A 21,338-nucleotide genomic window follows, 5' to 3' on the forward strand; every position below is an offset into this window, starting at 1 on the left:
CAAGAACAGCACAAAGGAGTGCATATGTGGGTCCACGGACAACTGACGACGTGTGTTGGAAGTGCTCGCGATGCATCACCCGAGTCCGAGGAACGCCGATTTCCCACCAAAAATCAACCCTGGAAAAGGGCCATGTTTGGGAAAACGGCAGAAACGCTAAGTTACGTGAATGGGACACGTCCTTGTGGTGTCCCTAAAGTCTGGACAGGACACGTTTACAGTAGTTTATATACAGTACAGTATATATATATATATATATATATATATACGTCATTCTAGTCATACCTCTATTTTTTCTTAATTTTGCTGTAAAAATTGTGTTTTCCACAATGAACGATGGACAAAGAGAGGGGGGGTACTGTCATACATCCAGACTAGAAGGGACGCCGGTGCAATAAGCAGTTTTGTGTGTTTGTTTTTTTTTGCCAAGCATAAAAATCTCTAAAACACATCAGCTGTAGTTAAAAAGGTGAGACACTCACGGACGTCGCTGGTCGGGCACAAATGCGCACGTCGGACCCTTTGCACACGCAGGACGGGTAAGACCAAAAAAAAAAAACAAAAACAAAAATACAGTGTATCACAGTACAAATGTGGCACAGTATTTATATATATATATATATATATATATATGTATGCTATATATATGATATACTGTATATACGTATATGATTAATAACAGAGAAATGACAGATGCCGGGATGTGTCATCACAAACTGGTCTCCCGGTCCAAGCTCTTGTCGTGTCGCCGACGCTTGTGACGCTTCTCGCCACTTTTGGGAAATCTGGGTGGTGGGAAAAAAAAATCACATGTATAAAATCATCAATAAATGATTAGAATGTCATGGAATTATATATCAAATATATCGGGAGATTGTAGAAAATATGGTTTATACTTTTTTTTTTTTTAGCTTGAGAGTCATTTTACAGAAAAAAGTAGTAACTGTAATCACACCCTATTTTGGTAATATGATTGGAATATTATAAGAAAAGTCTGGATTTTACTTATTAAATTAGATTTTTAAATGTTATTACATTTAAAATACAACATTGTTATATGATTTTATATTTAATTTACTTACAACTATTATATGCATATATTTTTATTTTATGAAAAAATATATTAGAAAAAATAGTAAATAAAATAAAATTTCAACTAATTAAATTTTATTTAAAATTATGTGAAATCAAATTTATTTATATATATTTAATATATATTATTTATATGAAATATATAACATATTTCTATCTGTTTTTATATTATTAGAAAAGTCTGAATTATCATGCTAGAATTTAATTTAATTTAAATATAACTATTATATTTATCCAGTTTATATGATGAGAAAAAATAATTTAATTAGAAAAAAGTTGCAATTGCAACTATAGAATTCAGTTCAATTAAAAGTAATATATTTCTATCTTATTTTTATTATTATTATTATTGAAAAATGTTGCAACTGCAGAAGATGACAATTGCATAATTATGATCATAATTTCATTTCATTGAGAGAAATAAAAAGTATTGTGAGCCGAAGCCATTGAGCGTGGCTGCTGAGGAATGCCAGGATATGGTGAACACATCACAGCAGATCATAACAATCATCGATGCAACATCATGCAAATACATCTTTGACGGCCGTGTCTCCTGTGGAGTACTCTGTCCCGATACAGATCCAACCGGACCGCCACAGATCCAGTACACACCGAGAGTGGTACTGAGCAGGTACCATTTCCTGTTTTGCACGCGAGTGCCCCAATGGAGACACAGCCAAAGTTTGGACGTCAAATAAGTAAAAAAAAAGCAAGAAGCCAAGGAAAGGGAACATCCATGAAAGCACATGACATGGCATGCTAACATGCTAACACGCTAGCCAGGTGTGGTGTGCAGAGCAGAGGCGGGATGAGAACATGCAAGCACAGGCGGCGTGCTGGTTAGGGGAAGGGGATTTTCAAAGTAAAAGCATTCACAGCGGTGGAGCCTTACCTAATCTATTCATCAGTACAGTTCTCTGACAAATTATTACAATTTATTCCTCAAAAAAAGTTGCAACTATACAAAATGAACATGGGGTAATTATGACAAGCTTTGAATTGAATTTCATGTAATTTAATTTAATTTCATATATTATATTTTACTTGAAAAAAATTGTAATTATATAAGAAAATAAAAAAATAAATTTAATTTAATTGAATTTTATTTCACTTATGAATTGTATTGGGATTTGAAAATAAAATAAAATAAAAAAAATATGTATATCATATTTTACATCAAATTACATTTAATTTTGTTTTATTTTATTTTTGATATTGTATTTTTCACGTCTGAATTTTACTTGAAAAAGTTGCAACTATACAAAATGAACATGGGGTAATTATGACAAGCTTTGAATTGAATTTCATGTAATTGAATTTAATTTCATATATTATATTTTACATCTGAATTTTACTTGAAAAAAGTTGCAACTATATAAGAAAATAAAAAAATAAATATAATTTAATATAATTTTATTTCACTTATGAATTGTATTGGGAATTTAAAATAAAATAAAATAAAATAAAATAAAATAAAACAAAATAAAATAAAATAAAATAAAATAAAATAAAATAAAATAAAATAAAATAAAATAAAAAATGTATGTCATATTTTATTTCATATTGTATTTTTTACATCTGAATTTTACTTGAAAAAGTTGCAACTATACAAGTGAGAAGCTTTTAATCCAATGTAATGTAAAGTCATGTAAAGTCATAAAGCAGCGGTGTCGCCGGATGAAGAAGAAGACGAAAGCAAAGCAGGATTGTGATGACAAGAAGTCACGGGCGGGAGAAGGACATGCCGTCAGCGTGCGCTTTTCAAGCTTCCTCGACATGCAAACGGCGTAGCGTTCCACACCCTAGCGAGAGCAGAAGCGGGAGACTCACCTTGTCGCTGGTCGGCCTCTAGAGGTTAGGAGGGGGAGCTTGGAGGGGAGGGGAGGGGAGGGGAGAGGCAATGCGGGAGTTTCTATGTTAGTCTACGCCGTGGACGTCATCCTTCAATACACACCTTCTATCTCTCTTGTCCCTAGCGACAGCCTTTCCTTTTCCTTTCCCCTTTCACAAAGCACTGCTACAATGACGCAACGCTCATCATTAAATGACATGACATTTTTCATTGATTTGAATTGGATTTTATTTATTTTGACCAAGAAAATACTACATACTGTTTTATATAGTGGTCCCGTCCTCACAAGAAAGCATGCGGCATCTCAACTCATTAAAAGTCATAAATATACGAGAGAAAAAAAGCATGAACTGTTGTGAACAGACAACAATAAAGTCAAAACTTTATGAGAAAAAAAATCATAAATATACAAGAATAAAGTTGAAAATTCACGCCAAAAAATTGAGAAAAAATTTCGCCTTTATTTTGATTTATTTTTGGATTTTATGACTATGTTTTTCATGTAAATGTACAGATTTATCCTCATAAGTTTACAACTTTATTGTTGTAAATTTTTGACTTTCTCTGAAATTCTTGCAATGTGATTTTGTTGCACTTAAATTTCCGACATTTGCTTCTTGGTTTTTGTTTTGTAATTTGACGACTTCATTCTCGTAAATATATGGCAAATTTTTCCTGTAAATTTACAGATTTATTCTCTGAACTTTACACAACTTTATTGGACTTTTTTCTTGGAAAAAATGTACTTTTTTGCTCCAACAGTTTCTTCTTGTAAATGTACAACTTTAATTTGTCTTGTAACTTCACAGCTTTTTTCTATTTTCTTTTTTAGCCTCGTAATATTACTTTTTTGTTGTAAATTTATGACATTTTTTTTGTAAATTTACACGTCTGTTCTCGTAACTTTTTTTTCATCATACATTTTCAACATTTTATTTTCTTTTTTTTGTAAATTAAAGACTTTTTTCTCAGAAATGTATGACTTTTTTTTTCCTCATAAAGGTATGTAATTATTCCTGGAAATTTCTAAATTTGTTTATTTAAATTTATGAATTTATTCTTGTAACATTACGATTTATTATTGTCAATTTCAGATTTTTTTTTGCAATATTGGTTTTGTGATCGTAAATTACCAACATTTTCTTCTTGTGAACTTACAACTTATTTTTTTCTTGTAACTTTACGACTTTATTCTCATGAATTTCTGACTTTTTCTCTGGATTTTTTTTCCTGAAATCCACGGCTTTCTTTTTCTTGTAAATTCTTGCAATATTATCTTATTGTATATTTCTGACATTTTCTTCTCGTGCAAATTTACGACATTATTCTTGTGACTGTACGACTTACAGAATAGAGTGGTCAATTTGCCACGTTATTGTCAAAATGTGAGATGGAAGTTTCTTTCTGATCTGCGGTAAGGAAAGAGGATAAGGAGTCTATGAAGGGAGCATCTCCTGATGAAGCAAGCGTACCTTTTAGCGGGTGGGTCCTTTTCCACGGGGCTGACGCTCTTCCACACGTCCCCGAAGGAGCCTTTGGACATCTCGTCCGTGATGTTGACCGTGGCCGGGTCGCTCCTTCAAAGAAGACACGACAATGGCGTCAAAGCGTGGGGGAAAGGGGTGGGGCCGGGTCGGACTTACTTGAGGTGTCCCTCCAGTGGCACCTGGACCACGCCTTCTTCTTCCGCCATCATGCTGTGCTCCTCCTGTTCCAACATTTACACATTCAATGTTTGCTGAAGAACACAACAAAGTGTCTTCATTAACATTTATATAAACATAACAGTAATACAAAAATATGCTTGCTGAATGTATTGTTTTAAATAATGGCCCATAGTTCCGAAATTGATATCCTTTTACAAAAAATTAGATGTAATTATCGTTGTAGTTGCACTTTGAATCGTTTACCACAAAGTGAATTCCCCTAGTTTTTATAGATAAAAACTTATTTCTATCTGAAATTAAATGTAATTAATTCTGAGTTAACTGGGCGAAAAATCATCGCGTTGAAATATTTTAATCAATTGACAGCCCTAATTTTTATTGATATGAATTTACATTTTTATCTATTCATTTTTAAATGCATTTTTGTTTTTATTTATTTATTGTATTTCATCAATTTTATATTTGTTTATTTAGATTTTTCTATACAATTTTATGACATTGTTTAAAATTTTGAATGTATCTAATATTAAATGTATTTATTATTTTTATTAGTTATTTAATTGATTTAATATTTATTTATTTTGTGACAATTAGTTTTTTTTACTGAATCCTATTTCTATATTTTTCACTTATTTGGTAATGTAAAATAAACATAATTTTTTAATATATTTTTTAAACAAATTTTTATTAATTGTATGTATGTATGTATTTATTTATTTATTTATGTTTTTGGAGGGGGGGTAAAGCAGTCAAGCAGAGCCATAGGACCTCTTGCGCAGCGTCCTCCAGTTTCTTCTTCTTCCACTCAGGCATCAGGTCATCCAGCCAGCTCAGCTCTCTCTTGCTGAAGATGAAGTCCAGAAGCTTGCGGATGAAGACCAGCGCCAAGACCTGAAATATGGATTGAGGGATCGTAATGATGTCCGATCCCAGCATATAGAGCGGCCGGGCTTTTACCATCATGGGGAAAACGATGGCAGCCCTGGAGGTCTTGATGACCCACAGCAGCACCAAGCAGCTGAGCTGGATGATGGTGAAGAGGTGCACCTTCCTCAGCGGGACGTGGCGAAGGTAAATGAAGTCCGGTTGGTGTTTGGTCGGCATTCCGAACAGCTTCAGACGATCGAAGAACTGTGCACAAATCATTCCGGATGAGGTGTGGCCAACGAAAACATATTTTATTTATTTATATATTATGTATTTTTTATTTTTTTAGTATTTTTTTTTAGATTTATATTTCTAGTTATTTTAAAGATTCATTCATTCATTCATTTTCTACCGCTTTTCCTCACAAGGGTCGCAGGGGTGCTGGAGCCTATCCCAGCTATCTTCGGGCGAGAGGCGGGGTACATACACAGGGCACATATAGACAAACAACCATTCACACTCACATTCATACCTATGGACAATTTGGAGTCGCTAATTAACCTAGCATGTTTTTGGAATGTGGGAGGAGACCAGAGCACCCGGAGAAAACCCATGCATGCACGGGGAGAACATGCAAACTCCACACAGAGATGGCCGAGGGTGGAATTGAACCCTGGTCTCCTAGCTGTGAGCTCTGCGCGCTAACCACTCGAGCGCCGTGCCGCACCATTTGGACATTTGGTTAAAAATGTAACAAATGTATAATGAATAGGACAACCCCTGTTTAATATAACGCTGGAAAAATAATGGGGAGGGGGTCCTGTCGTGCAAGCTTCCTGACCTGAATACCTAAGCTGGTGGTACGAAAACCGAATGGGATTACATCTTACCAAATTGTTTGCAAAAAGTTCGGACAACTTAAGTCTGGTGAAAATTGTTTTAAAAATGTATAAAGAACAGGACCCCCAACCCAATCGCCTGTTGGAGAAATAATGGGGGGGGTCCTGTCGTGTAAGCTTCCTGACCTGAATGCCTCGAAGCGAGGATGCCCCCATGTAGAGAAAGACTCCATAGAGCACCGGCATGGGAATGAACTGCAATCAGAAGGCGGATGTCAAGGACACGTGCTTCATCCCCGGACGTCTCGGCGTCTCTCCTGACCTTCAGCACGGAGGTCATGAAGACGGAGCAGCCCATCAGGGTGAAGATCATGAGGCCGGTGAAGCGCTGCTCACGGATGCCCAGGAACTTGGGCTGCTCACCGGGGGCCGAGCACTCGGACTCCAGCTTCAAGCTGTTGACATGGGAGATGGAGAGCACGGTGGCCGCCACGAACCACGGCAGGCCCATCACCGAGCACACGCCCAGCATCACCCCGACCACAAACAGGTCCAGGTGGTAGCCGCAGCCTTTCTGGAAGAGGACAGCCCAGACCAGCGTGTCTCGCACACGCGCCGCTGATCAAGTTGTCACCTGACATACCTTCAGTTTGTGCTCCTTCCTGTTGATGATGACCGCTGTGATCTGCTGGTCCATGAAGATGAGGATGGTGCACAGGAGAGCTGGGATGAAGGTGATGATGGTGGTCCACCACGGGTTCGGACCCACGGGGTTGATGACCCAGCCACGATCGTCTCTGGTCGGCTAATTCCGTTCAAGACACAAAATCATAAAGCGCATTTTTATTACTCATTTTTTTGTATTTTATTTTATTAAAATCAAATTGTATTCATTTTTAAATATTTCTTTTTATATATTTGCAAAAACAGTAGAGTACATTATTGCTTCTTGATTAAGATTAATTGGCATTTTAATTTCTCCTAAGAAAATAAATCATATTGTGTCTTGATTGAGATTTATATTTATATTACTGTACATTTTTATATTTATTTTAATTTATTCATTTTTTTAAAATTGTTATTTCATATATATTTTTATTATAATTTTTTATGATTATTTCTTGATTAAAATATATATGATATGAATTGACATTTGATATTTCTTGTGATGATTTTAATAATCTAAAAAAGTCGCAGTTAGAAAGTTTAAAGAGAAAAAAAAAGCGTACTGACTTTAAATTTGCTGGGAACTTGAAGTTTGGGCGATGGAATCCCCAGAGCGTAGTCCACCAGGACCATGGTGAGGATGGTGATGAAGACGGCAAAGTCACTGATGATGGCCCGCACCTGAACACAAACAATAACGCACACCCGACAGGACAAGTTGACCGCAGTGTGCCTTTTGGTCACCGGGGGCGACGTGTCCCCCCGATGTGGCCTCGGTACCCACCTTGGTGGGGAAGTAACGCCTGGTCTTGAACTCCTTGAGGAAGGCGGACATGAAGACGGTGGAGAAGAAGAGGACCACGCACCAGAAGAGGACGTCGGGGATGAAAGGACCGTGGGGGCCGCAGGCGGTGCCCAGGAATTCCCCGTGCAGCTCTTCGCACTCCTACTGACACCCGAGGACACCGTCAAGAAATAGCAATAGCAATAGCAATAGCAATAGCAATAGCAATAGCAATAGCAATAGCAATAGCAATAGCAATAGCAATAGCAATAGAAATAGAAATAGAAATAGAAATAGAAATAGAAATAGAAATAGAAATAGAAATAGAAAAATAGAAAAATAGAAAAATATATAATATAAAAATATAATAATAATATAATAAAAAAATAAAAATAAAAATAAAAATAAAAATAAAAATAAAAATAAAAATAAAAATAAAAATAAAAATAAAAATAAAAATAAAAATAAAAATAAAAATAAAAATAAAAATAAAAAAAGCATAAGCCCGGGAGGGGCTCAGAGTAGAGCCGCTTCTCCTGCACATGGAGAGGAGCCAGTTGAGGTGGGTCGGGCATCTAGACTGCATGCCTCCCGGACGCCTCCCTGGTGAGGTGTTCCGGGTATGCCCACACTGGGAAAAGACCTCAGGGCAGACCTAGGACATGCTGGAGGGATTATGTCTCACAGCTGGCCTGGGAATGCCTTGGTGTCCTCCCGGTGGAGCTGGAGGAGGTGGCCAGGGACCGGGAAGTCCGGGCTTCCCGAATGAGACTGCTGCGACCCGGACCCGGACCCGGATAAGCGGAGGAAAATGGATGAATTGATGGGTGCCGGATCTTATTTACCTTTACGTCCAACATGGTCCAGTTGAGCTGGGAGGCCGTGATATTCCTCTCCTCCCAAAAGCGCAGCGTCTCGTTGCTGGGATGGCCGGGTTCCACGCAAGCGCACCTGGGGGGGCGGGGGCAACATTCACCGCATGAGACACTCTCAGTCATTACTATTCATTTCATTTTTTAAAAATCTAAAAAATAGAAAAGTGAAATAATTGGAGAAATGTAGGATTTTTCAAATAATATATAGTATATCTAAAATAAAATATATAGGAAAACCACACTTTTTAAAAAGAAACATTTATTTAAAAAAAATGATTGAATAAAGGTATTCTTTAAAATACCCCCCAAAAAGTGAAAGCATGAGAATAAAACGAAGTACTTACGAGTAGTGCGTCAGCTTCTGAAGGTCGTTGTTCTTGTTGATGGGGTAGTGCACGCCCAGGTGGATGAGCTTCTCCAGCGCCTCGTAGATGAAGATGATGCAGATGAGGGCGGCGAAGGCTTCCTCTGTGAAGCGCGTGATGTAGCACACCAGCGAGCTGGCGTCGGTGGCCACCAGCAGGAGGCAGAAGAAGGACGTCCACAAGCCGATGCAGGCCCTCAGGGACAGGTAGGACAGCCCGTAGTCCCTGCGTGGAGGCACGGGAGATGTTGCAGACACGGCTTCGCTGCGCAAGAACCACCACCGAGCGAGAAAGCGACCAAAAAAAGCAAAAAAACACACTTGCAGAACTTGAAGAGAATCTTCTCAAACACAAGAACCGGACCTGTGCTGCCAAGGATGGTGAGAGGCTGGCCAGCAAAGAGCGAGTAGGCGATGCCGGTCATGGACGCCCCGAATAAAGACTCGATCGCGCTCTGGAAGCACCGTGGCAAAAGCCGGGGATCAGAGAAACATCTTCTTTTCCAACAAGAGCCATCATCTTACCACGCGGCCCTCGGTGGCCTCGCCCAGGAGACCCCCGAAGGTGATGACGGGCGACATGCAGGCGCAGTAAAGGAAAAGGAAAGAGGCCAGACACTGCAGGCTGATGGCGTCCGTGTAGTCGGAAAGGTAGTGAGGTGCCTTTCTCTTGATGTCCATCACCAAGCCGCCAAACAGCCTGGAGGGAGGGGGGGGGCAAACAGGCATTTTTAGCGGCGTAGCAAAGGCTAACGCTTTCTTTTCCACCTACTTTCCCGTGCGTTGGAGCTCAGGGCCGCCGTGGCCTCCGTGCTCCTCCGACTCCACCAGGTCGGTCACACCGTTGGGAACCGGAGGAATCTTACGCTTTTCCTGCAACAACAAACAAATATTGCCAGGAATGAGGCGTACAAGTTGCATTTTTACCAAAATCTATTCAACTACTATCAGCTAAAAATATGTCTTCAACTACGTGCTTTGATGATGCAACTCCACTGTGGGGGGAGGGGGGACACAAACTGGAATGCCGAACACAACATTCCCTTCACAGGCTATTTCTGGGATGCTTTATTTAAGCATATCTTCTCCAGCCCCATCCATGCCAACGTTCTCTACCATGTCTCCTGCTCTGGGATGTGCTGGGCTGGAGCCTATCCCAACCCACTTGGAGCCCATCTCAGTAGCTAGAGCCTATCCCAGCCCACTTCTAGTCTACCCCAGGCAGCTAGCGCCTATCCCAACCCACTTGGAGCCTTCCCAAGCAGCTAGAGCCTATCCCAGCCCAACTTGCTACTTTGCTGTGCTGATCCCAGGTTAGTACCTGGGAGGGCACGTTCTTGGGAGGCTCTATCCTGATGGAGGGATCCCACTCCCCAGGGGGTAACACCGTCACTTGGTCCAGGAACTCGTCGATGCCGGCCACCAGGTCGTTTCTGTCTTTGGCTTTATACGCCACATCATGGAAAACCTGGAGGGGAGGGGCCATGTTAGAAAAGCAGCATCGGCGCCGTGGGAAATGCTGACCAAACGGCGGGAAGGGTCCGGAAAGTCCACATTTGCGAGGTCTCACCTCGTCAGTCATCAGGGTGGCGATGGAGCGCCCAATTTCATGGTACTGCGGACCTTTTCCCAGCGGCCCCAGCAGGATGAAAAGGAACCTGGAAGAGACGCAGAGAGCGCTTGTTGTTGTTCCCAAGAAAACACAGAAGTCAGCGGGGGGGGGAGGTGGGGGGTGGGGGCGGGACCTGGTGGTGATGGGAACCTCAGCCAGGCCGTTGAGCAGCACGGCGGGCGCCAGACGCACAAATGCCACCACGGGACGCTCCAGGAACTCCAGCTCCCCCACCAAGACGTTGGACGCCTCGGCACCGGGTGGGATTTTCTTCATGAAGTGAAGGTCAATCTAAGAACGTCAACAAGACATGACACAATGAAACTACAAACATGGAGTAGAAAGGAAACTACAAACATGGAATATAAATGAGACAATGAGACTACAAACAGGGAGAATAAATGAAACTACAAACAGGGAGTAGAAATGAAACTACAAACATGGAGTAGAAATTAGATAGTGAGACTACAAACATGGAGTAGAACTGAGACGACAAACAGGGCGTAGAAATGAAACTACAAACATGGAGTAGAAAGGAAACTACAAACATGGAATATAAATGAGACAATGAGACTACAAACAGGGAGTAGAAATGAAACTACAAACATGGAGTAAAAATTAGATAGTGAGACTACAAACATGGAGTAGAACTGAGACGACAAACAGGGCGTAGAAATGAAACTACAAACATGGAGTAGAAAGGAAACTACAAACATGGAATATAAATGAGACAATGAGACTACAAACAGGGAGTAGAAATGAAACTACAAACATGGAGGAGAAATTAGACTACAAACATGAAGGAGGAAATTAGACTTCAAACGTGGAGTAGAAATGAGACAATGAGACTACAAACATGGAGTACAACTGAGACGACAAACAGGGAGTAGAAATGAAACTACAAACATGGAGTAGAAAGGAAACTACAAACATGGAGTAGAAAGGAAACTACAAACATGGAGTAGAAATGAGACAATGAGACTACAAACATGGAGTAGAACTGAGACGACAAACATTGAATATAAATGAGACAATTAGACTATAAACAGGGAGTAGAAATGAAACTACAAACATGGAGTAGAAATTAAACTACAAACATGGAGGAGAAATTAGACTACAAACATGAAGGAGGAAATTAGACTGCAAACATGGAGTACAACTGAGACAAACGGAGTAGAAAGGAAACTACAAACATGGAGTAGAAATGAGAGAATGAGACTACAAACATGGAGTAGAACTGAGGCGACAAACAGGGAGTAAAAATTTAACTACAAACATGGAGTAGAAAGGAAACTACAAATATGGAATATAAATGAGACAATGAGACTACAAACAGGGAGTAGAAATGAAACTACAAACATGGAGGAGAAATTAGACTACAAACATGAAGGAGGAAATTAGACTACAAACATGAAGGAGGAAATTAGTCTACAAACATGGAGTAGAAATGAGACGACAAACAGGAAGTAGAAATGAAAATACAAACATGGAGTAAAAATGAGACAATGAGACTACAAACATGGAGTACAACTGAGACGACAAACAGGGAGTAGAACTGAGACGACAAACAGGGAGTAGAAATTAAACTACAAACATGGAGTAGAAATGAGACAATGAGACTACAAACATGGAGTAGAACTGAGACTAGAAACATGGAGTAGAAATGGAACTACAAAGATGGCGTCTTTTCCAGAGCGGTATTCGCCGTGTGAGTGAGGAGTGAGTGTGGTGTTGGAGGAAAAGCATCTGGTGTGAAGTCATCCTGAATTTTCCCAGGCTTGGAGGTGAAAGGTGAGCGGTCCGCACGTTATCCGATTCTTAATCAAACACGCACCCCCCTGCCATTTTGGCCCAGGGTGGTTTGCGTGTCCCGTCGGGTGGACAAACAGCAGAAGAGGCGGTTGCTCACCTTGCTGAAGTCCACGGCGCTGTTTTCCCTGCTCACGTCTTGTTTGCCTTCGGTGCTGGCCGGCTGGGACTGCGGTGAAACCGTTTGGCCTGTGAAGAAAACCGCAGTGTCATTCCCGCCAAAACTAGGTGGGAAGAATGCCAAGGAAAAATGGGAAAAGGACTGCAGTGACGTGTGAGTGATGAACATTTCTGAAAAAATGTCTCAAAAGTTTTGACGTTGGAATCAAAGCTTGGGCAATGTGGCGATGCTGCGTTGGCTTGCCAGCATGCCTTGCGGGCGCTGAGTCTGTTGTGCTTCTCATCAAAACAAACATGGGGCATCACTAAAAGATGACTGGAATGCATTAACCGGCCATCAAGAACATTATAGACCTGCACAAAACTGGAACAAACGACACAAGTCTAAAAGACTGTAGACTTGAGACTTGAAATGGACTACATGGCCATCAGGAACATTGTAGACCCGCGCAAGATTGGAACAAACTATACGACCCGCAAGAAGACTGTAGACCCGTGCAAGACTGGAACAAACTATACGACCCGCAACAAGACTGTAGAATTGTGCAAGACTGGAACGGACTACACACTCATCAACAATATCGTAGACCTGCGCAAGACTGGAATGGACTACATGGCCATCAGGCACATTGTAGACCCGCGCAAGACTAGAACAAACTATACGACTCGTAACAAGACTGTAGACCCGTGCAAGACTGGGACAAACTATGCGACCCGCAACAAGACTGTAGAATTGTGCAAGACTGGAACGGACTGCACACTCATCAACAACATTGTAGACCCGCAACAAGACTGTAATGGACTGCAATAAAGTGTGTGTGAGTAAGCAGTGGGTGCTACCACTACAAGTGGAGAAAATCTAGTAGTTAGTCTATTGATCTATTGATCTATTGATCTATTGATCTATTGATCTATTGATCTATTGATCTATTGATCTATTGATCTATTGATCTATTGATCTATTACGGAGGCTATCTCTACTGTGGTGGACTATAGATCTTCATTGCCTGTGCAGACTTCATGCTCTTCCAGCGAGATGGGCCGGTAGCCTTGCGCCACGGCCTCCAGGACGCTAAGACGCTTGTCCCGCTTCCCGTCAACCGCCGCCTCCGGCCCGGCTCTGACGTGACTCCTGAGCGCGCTCAGTGGTGACCGAGGCGCGGTCAGACACCGCATGCAGCACTCGTATGGCTGCCGCCACTCCGCCGGAGCGGTCGGAGCTGAGCAGGGTTCCGCTGGACCGGGAGGTGCTTTGAAGTTTGAGCAAAGATGAGCGACGATGATGGTAGCGGACATCACAGAGGCCGAACGCCACCAAAAGGAACTCACCGTTCTTGTCCATGGAATGCGGTTCCGACTGCTTCTTGCCGATGTCCGCGAAGGAGCGCACGATGGGGATGCGGTTGGCCAGCTTCTTGTGGTTCTGGTGGTGATGCTGCTTGAGCAGAGCCTCCCGGATCCTCCTCCGGGCGTCCTGACCCACTGGGCCCGACACTTCGTGCTGGTCCAGGACCATATCTGCAGAGGACAATGCATGCGTTTCTGGTAACACAATCATCTGTTCGTTTTTTACTCATACATAATATATTTATAAGGAGGAAAAATAAGTTTTTACAGAATTTTTACATTTCAAAAAATTTGCAAAGATGTCACTTATTTTTATAAAAATAAACAAATAAAAAAACTAAAGTAAAAAGCAACAGTTGAACTGAAAATATTCTTTTTTTCACCAAAACATAATTTAAAAAGAATAATGTGTTTTGTATTAAATGAAAATTCTCAAGCAATTCAAAAATGAAACATGAAAAAAAACGTATTATTATTAAAAAATATTTAAAAAAAATAATAACTACAGATATATTTTGTAAAACTGCAAAAAAAATTTTTTTACAATTTTATAATTTTAAAAATATCCCAAATTTGCAAAAATGTCACTGTTATTTTTTCTGCTGAAAATAAAGAAGTGGCACGGCGGCCGAGTGGTTAGCGCGCAGACCTCACAGCTAAGAGACCAGGGTTCAATTCCACTTCAAATTCCATTCCAAAAACATGCCAGGTTAATTGGCGACTCCAAATTGTCCATAGGTATGAATGTGAGTGTGAATGGTTGTTTGTCTATATGTGCCCTGTGATTGGCTGGCCACCAGTCCAGGGTGTACCCCCCGCAACCCTCGTGAGGAAAAGGGGTAGATAAAAAAATAAAGAAGCAAAAAAAATCAAATAAAGGCAACGTTGTTGTTGTTTACCAGCGATCTCCTCCAACGAGTGAGCCCTCATGTCCAGCATGACGGTGCCGTTCATGATGCAGCTGCGGAGTTCGAACAGACTGTGGAGAGACAGCGTGGCTACGTAGGGCTTGCTCCATCTTTCGCCGCCGTCCTCCACATCCTCCTCAAACTTCAGCCACCTGCGTACACACAAACACACACATCACTCACGCGCACCTTTTCCAACGCGTGATACGACGTCCGCCCACCTGGCTGTCTCCTTCCACTCGGCGTCTTCCCCCTCCCTGAGGCAGATTTCGTCCAGCTCGGTGAAGAGGGCGTGTGGGATGTGCTCCTCGTCGCCATCCTCCGTCCCCAGCAGGAACTGCACCCTCTGCGCCGGCGTGTCTTCTGCGGGCACAACAAGCCCTCAGTTCTTTTTCCGTGCACGCCAACCGGGGTAGAGAGGCTTACTGTGCGAGGGGGATTCTCGCCCGTCGTCGGCCGGCGAGTCCCTCTCCTTGGACCGCTTCCGGTGGCGGTGGCCATGGTGGCGATGGCGGCGGTGCGACCTCCGACCCAGAGGGACGTGCACCCCGATGTAGAGGGTGCGGTGACCTGGAGGAAATGCAGCGTGACGGGAAAAGTGGAATTTTTTTTTAGGAGAATGCCTTCTGCTTCTTTTTTCCTTTTCTTTTCATGCAAAGCCACACAAAGGCCAGCTCAGAAAAAAGGCCTTTGCAGCGCCTGTGCTTGTGCGTGCCCAAGTCTAGCATGCATGCGCGCGGCGGGAGTGAAGATAATCCGAGCTGACTGTCTCCCATCCCCCCCCCCCCACCTCCGCCCCCGACATCTAATGCTCACACAACTGTGGAGTCCCCTCTTGCCTCCTGCGCCACACCGAATCACTAAATATCACTTTTATTTTATTTTCATTTATTTATTTATGATGGAGAATTCTTTTTTTTTTAAATAGTTTTGGAAATGCATTAATTTTACAGACAATATTTTGTATTTTTAAATCTCATAATTTGAATTTGATTTTATTTATTTATTTAGGATGACAATTTGGAGTCATCTATTTGAAATATTTAATTAAATATTTAATTGATTTATTATGGAGAGTTTGAGTCGTAAAAAAAAAATTTAATGTATTTATTTGATATTTAATGTGAACTTTTTATTTTATTCATTTTAATTCATTTTATTTAATTCAATTATTAACTTATAAATGATAATAATTATTATTGCTATTATTATTTTAGTTAAATGTATTTATGATGGAGATTTTGAGTGACCTCTTTTTAAAATATTGTTTTTACATATATTTATTTTGCATATTTCATGTTTTAGTATAAAGTTTATTTATTTTTAATGAATGAATGAATTTCTAAATATTTTGTTATTTGTATTATTATTATGATTTTAGTTGAATTTATTTATTATAGAAATAGATTTTGATTCATTACTGTTTTTGAAATTTGACATATTTAATATTGTTTAATATAATATTACTTAAATTTAAGTATTTTATTGAATTTGTTATGACCATTAAAAAAAAATAATTGCCCAGATATTTCAACTTTCTTTAAATATTTTGGCTTTATTCCCATAATAGCACCTCTTTTCCCACAACCTAATTTTGCCAAGCTGATGTGGTGTGCATAAATCCGGCATGGCACGGTGCGCCGCCGCCGTGGACGCTTTTGTTGGAGGGCATGAAAGAGAAGCAGGCTGGTTACCTTCCAGTTCTTCTTTCTCAAAGTTGGTGTTGAGCATGGAGCGCGTTCCTCCCCGATCCACCACCGCTTCCTCGTCAGCCCTCTGCCAACACAAACACCACAAGGGCTTAGTCGGAATTATTACAGGCATGTCCTCATTTCTCTATATTCCAACATTTTCTAAATAATTCCAATCATTTTTAACAATTATTAAAATAATTTCTTTATTCCTCAAGATTATAAAATGTTATACAAAAATAATTAGAATTATTTTAAATAATTTTTAACTAATATATAACAATTTTTATTATTAATTTATGTTTGAATAATTTGTACTTTATTTTATTGGTATTCATTAATTTCTCTATATTTTAAAATGTTGTAAAAGATTTCATTAGAATTATTTTTAATCATTTTAAACAATTATTAAGAGTATGTAATTATTTCAAAATGTTGTAAATAATTTAATTTGAGTTATTTTTTATGACCAGGTGTATGAATATGCTATGAAAATGTTGAATTGTTGATTAAAAAGGGCTCCCATCGGTGGAGTTGCCAGGAACCGTGCAGGCCGCGGGGCGGTGCTGGGGTCATGTGATCAGCGAGACCGCAAGGGGATCGGGGATGGAGGAGATGGAGGAGGGGCGGACACGATGCTCAGCATGATGCACGTGTTTCTCTGGTACTGCGTGCCAAGTACACAGTGTATACAGTACACACCCTATACATATACATACTGTACATACATACATACTGTACATACCGAGAAAATGTACAAATAAGTCAAAAAACAATTAAAAAAATGAAAGTGTTAAAAAAGTGACATGTGATATGTTGTTAAATATTTTATTTTTTACATATTGTTTTTTTTAATGCAATTTTGGCATATTTAATATTTTTGAAATAATACTTGTGTAATATTATAACATTTATTTAATATATTACAAATATATATTTCATTTGATAATGGAGAGTTTGAGACATGTCTTTTTACAATATTGTTTTTTTAATGTATTTATTTGACATATTTAATATTTTTTCATAAAATGCTTTCAATGACCATTTGGAGTTATTATTATTGTACAATACTTGATCTGTTTGATTTGATTTATTTTATTGATTGATGATGGCCATTTGGCGTCATCTTTGTTGTCATGTTGAAATAATAGAATGAATATGAATATGGTGTTATTGTTCTAGGGTATTACATAAGAGGAGATGAATGGCCATCGTGCATGGCTTGGTTCTGTGGCTCGGGAGATGGATTATCAGCCGTGCTTGTAAGGAGCTCTGTGATTGGCCGTGGCGGTTTTAGTCGTCATGGTTTTTCATCCCTACAGATGTTTTTCCGAGGCGATCCTTCACTGAGAGCATCACTACGTCCAAAAATGCATCGGCTGTACCGTACGTGTACGCTATGGTCCAGATGAGGGGGGGGGGGGGTCAGTGGGGGGACAGCAGCAGTCTTATGTGTCGGGTCTAGCTCATCAGGAACTCCCGCAAGTACCAACGGCACACCTGTAGGCCTGGGCCTAGGGTTTATGGTTAGGGGTTGGGTTTAAGGTTAGGGTTTAATGCTAGGGATAGGGTTTAAGGTTAGGGATAGGGTTTAAGGTTAGGGTTTAACGCTAGGGATAGGGTTTAAGGTTAGGGATAGGGTTTAAGGTTAAAGGTAGGGTTTAAGGTTAGAGATAGGGTTTAAGGTTAGAGATAGGGTTTAAGCTTAGAGATAGGGTTTAAGGTTAGGGATAGGGTTTAAGGTTAGGGATAGGGTTTAAGCTTAGAGATAGGGTTTAAGGTTAGGGATAGGGTTTAAGGTTAGGGATAGGGTTTAAGCTTAGAGATAGGGTTTAAGCTTAGAGATAGGGTTTAAGGTTAGGGATAGGGTTTAAGGTTAGGGATAGGGTTTAAGGTTAGGGATAGGGTTTAAGGTTAGGGATATAGTTTAAGGTTAGGGATAGGGTTTAAGGTTAGGGATAGGGTTTAAGGTTAGGGATAGGGTTTAAGTTTAGGATGAGGGTTTAAGGTTAGGATGAGGATTTAAGGTTAGGGATAGGGTTTAAGGTTAGGGATATAGTTTAAGGTTAGGGATAGGGTTTAAGGTTAGGGATAGGGTTTAAGGTTAGGGATAGGGTTTAAGTTTAGGATGAGGGTTTAAGGTTAGGATGAGGATTTAAGTTTAGCGATAGGGTTTAAGGTTGGGATAGGGTTTAACGTTAGGATGAGGGTTTAAGGTTAGGATGAGGGTTTTAAAGTCAGGGCTAGGGTTTAAAGTTGGGGTAGGGTTTAAGGTTGGGATAGGGTTTAAGGTTAGGATAAGGGTTTTAAAGTCAGGGCTAGGGTTTAAGGTTAGGGATATGGTTTAATGTTAGGGTGAGGGTTTAACGTTAGGACGAGGGTTTAAGATGAGGGGTGGTGTTTAAAGTCAGGGTTAGGGTTTGCGGTTAAAGGTAAGGTTTAAGGTTATGATGAGGGTTTAAAGTTAGGGGTAAGGTTTAAGGTAATGATGAGGGTTTACGGTTCGGGATACGGTTTAAGGTTAGGATGGGGGTTTAAGGTTCAGGTCAGGACTAGGTTTGAGACGTAGGCCTGTCCAGATAAAGGGCCCTGCAGTGACATACCTGCTGGATAAATCCTTTGTTGTAGTCGGCGGAGAGCATGTTGGTGGCGAGCTAGAGGTTGGGAATACGAGGAAGGCGTTCACGTGCGGCGAAGACACGATGCTCTGACTCAATCTGGTCTCATCCAGGGTCAAATGATCGCACCCGTCCACCAATCCCCTCCTCGACCTCTCCCTCCGACGGGGATTAGTGTTGTGACATCAGAGATGCTACCCTGATGTCTCCCTCTCTCCCTCTCCCTCTCTCTCTCTCTCGCTCGCTCGCTCGCTGTCTCTCTGCTGAGCCGTGCGAGCCCCGTAGATCTGTTATCTAAGTCTCGGCCCGGGACGGGACGCTCCAAAAACTGGCGTGGGAAATGTTGCGGAATCAGGAACACCGACTTGCGCCTATACCCAGGAGTCCGGACCACCTGGCTCGTGTCTATGTTGCCATGGTAACCAGCGCAATGAACTATTGAAATGGTTTACGACTATTGCCCTGTGTTTTCATTTGGACATTTCATGAACGAACGGTGCATTGAGGCAAATCTTTAATGATTGATGATTTCTGACTGTTCCTAAATCGGCTTTTTTTTAAACTCATAAACATTTAGACTTTAAAACCTGTATCATAAATAAACAAATCTTATTTTGAGCTCACACTGTAGTAAAAAAACATGTTTGTGTCAGTGTGGGAGGTCTCACTCGCTCACATTTTGTATTTGCTGAACATTTGTGGGCAAGTTTAAGAGCTAATATGCTAATAATAAAGAAAAATATTAATACAAAAAAATATACCTGCTGACTAAATTAAATAACGGCCCGTTTTTTTCCAAAATTTATATCCTTTATATAAAAATTGATGTAGTTATTGTTGTAGTTGCACATTGAATCGTTTACCACAGAGATTTCCCCTGTTTATTATATATTAAAAACGTATTTTGAGCCGCTATTAAATGCGATTAATCACAATCAAATCTTTTAATCACCCAAAATATATCTAATATTGCATAGAGAAAAAGGATGACTTACCACGTTCTTGCTTTCTTGAGCACTTTGTTCCTGCAAGCCAAAGCAGATGTTATTATTAGCGTAGCCGTGCTGCATCGCTCCTCCACACTTGTGCCTACACCCCCCCGCCCTCCCCCCTCACTGCGATCGCTCCTCCGCACACTGGAGCAACATGGTACCCTGCTGAAACCATGGCAACGCTGTTGCTTGCTGGTGGAGGAGCAGGAGGGCTGCGGGGGACACAAGCACTGGCAAAATAACATCTCCCAGGTGTCCTATATGTGTTCTTCATGTTCCTCTCCTGGTTCCTTTGGGCTGTAGGGGGTTGGGGGGTACATACAGGGTGCTTTGTGGACATCATTTTTTTAAATGGCCGCATTCCAGAAAAAAAAAAGTTAGGACACCCCTGCCGTGCTGCACTGCATTGTAGAGTGAAAAGAAATAAATAAAAAAAGCAGGGAAAGATGGAGGAGGAGATGGCTCTCCTGCTAGCTGACAGGTTGCGTAAGACACCGCTGAAGGTCGAGGACGTGTGAAGTACACACATTGGACATTTCATTAGGTACACCCGCACACTACATCATGTCAGCGTATAATGTGACAGCATTGGGAGGGAAGAAGGTGGTGGTGGTGGGGGGGGGGGGGTTGTCACGAAAAACAGTCAATCCTATCTGCGTCCTCCAAGACAAGAAAGAAAGGATTGTGTCTTACCGATGGCAAAAGCGGCTCCATTTGAGCGCCCTGGTCGGTGACGTCCATCTTTTCTCCTCCGTCGTCTTCTTCTTCTTTCTCAGATGCAGCTTGGAGGTGATGATGAAAGTGACGAGGAGGAGGAGGAGGATGACGACGATGATGAGGAAGGTTGCCGAACAGTAAATTCAAAAAAAAAAAAAAAATGGAGGTCCTACATCATTTACGCATGGAGGTTGGGGGGTGGATGGGGCCGCTCTCGTGCAGGGTAGCTGAAGCGTGTGGGGCTAGGATGCACCGGTATATGAAGCTATTTTATTGATTACTATTCCCACTCAAAACGAGGCAATGGCGTCCTTGACATACAAATACCTAACGTTTTCCCATTTATGTCTGTGTGCGTGTTAAATTGATGTATTACGGTAGTCATCTCATAATAAAATACAGTATATGAACAAAAACTGTGTAGAAATGTGACCAGGAGGTTGCAGTTGGACATTGTATTCTGGCTCCCCCGTCTGGTCAACTTGGGAATTACACGGTCATACTCGTCATTTTAACCC

The 21,338-nt window shown here is 40.9% G+C and overlaps 1 protein-coding gene across 1 annotated transcript; it reads right to left on the bottom strand.

Annotated features, from left to right (window-relative positions):
* Nucleotides 1–409: 409 nt before the first annotated feature.
* On the bottom strand, nt 410–21,048 carry LOC131137649 (sodium-driven chloride bicarbonate exchanger-like). The gene is made up of 26 exons (XM_058085837.2): nt 20,797–21,048; nt 20,107–20,136; nt 16,497–16,578; nt 15,229–15,372; nt 15,024–15,165; nt 14,794–14,954; nt 13,877–14,065; nt 12,528–12,616; nt 10,752–10,909; nt 10,577–10,664; nt 10,328–10,474; nt 9,779–9,879; nt 9,532–9,706; nt 9,328–9,461; nt 8,987–9,232; nt 8,613–8,718; nt 7,768–7,929; nt 7,551–7,664; nt 6,961–7,122; nt 6,640–6,891; nt 6,504–6,572; nt 5,569–5,742; nt 5,380–5,502; nt 4,588–4,652; nt 4,417–4,521; nt 410–785 (listed from the first exon to the last, which is right to left on the bottom strand). The coding sequence occupies exons 1-26, from the start codon at nt 20,842–20,844 to the stop codon at nt 710–712; spliced, it is 3,342 nt and encodes a 1,113-aa protein (XP_057941820.2). The 5' UTR covers nt 20,845–21,048; the 3' UTR covers nt 410–709.
* Nucleotides 21,049–21,338: the final 290 nt, after the last annotated feature.

Source organism: Doryrhamphus excisus, linkage group LG17 (assembly GCF_037039965.1).
Source record: "Doryrhamphus excisus strain RoL-2023G ecotype Guam linkage group LG17, RoL_Dexc_Guam_v1.1, whole genome shotgun sequence".
NCBI lineage: Eukaryota > Metazoa > Chordata > Actinopteri > Syngnathiformes > Syngnathidae > Doryrhamphus > Doryrhamphus excisus.

Bases quoted from the DNA above. Each gene is read 5' to 3' on its own strand.
- LOC131137649 (XM_058085837.2), bottom strand. From the start codon at position 20,844: ATGGACGTCACCGACCAGGGCGCTCAAATGGAGCCGCTTTTGCCATCG. The intron at 15,373-16,496 runs GTAACCAGCCTG...CATTTCCTCCAG, and splicing joins TGAGAAAGAAGAACTGGAAG to GTCACCGCACCCTCTACATC. The intron at 7,665-7,767 runs GTGGGTACCGAG...GTTTGTGTTCAG, and splicing joins GGCGTTACTTCCCCACCAAG to GTGCGGGCCATCATCAGTGA.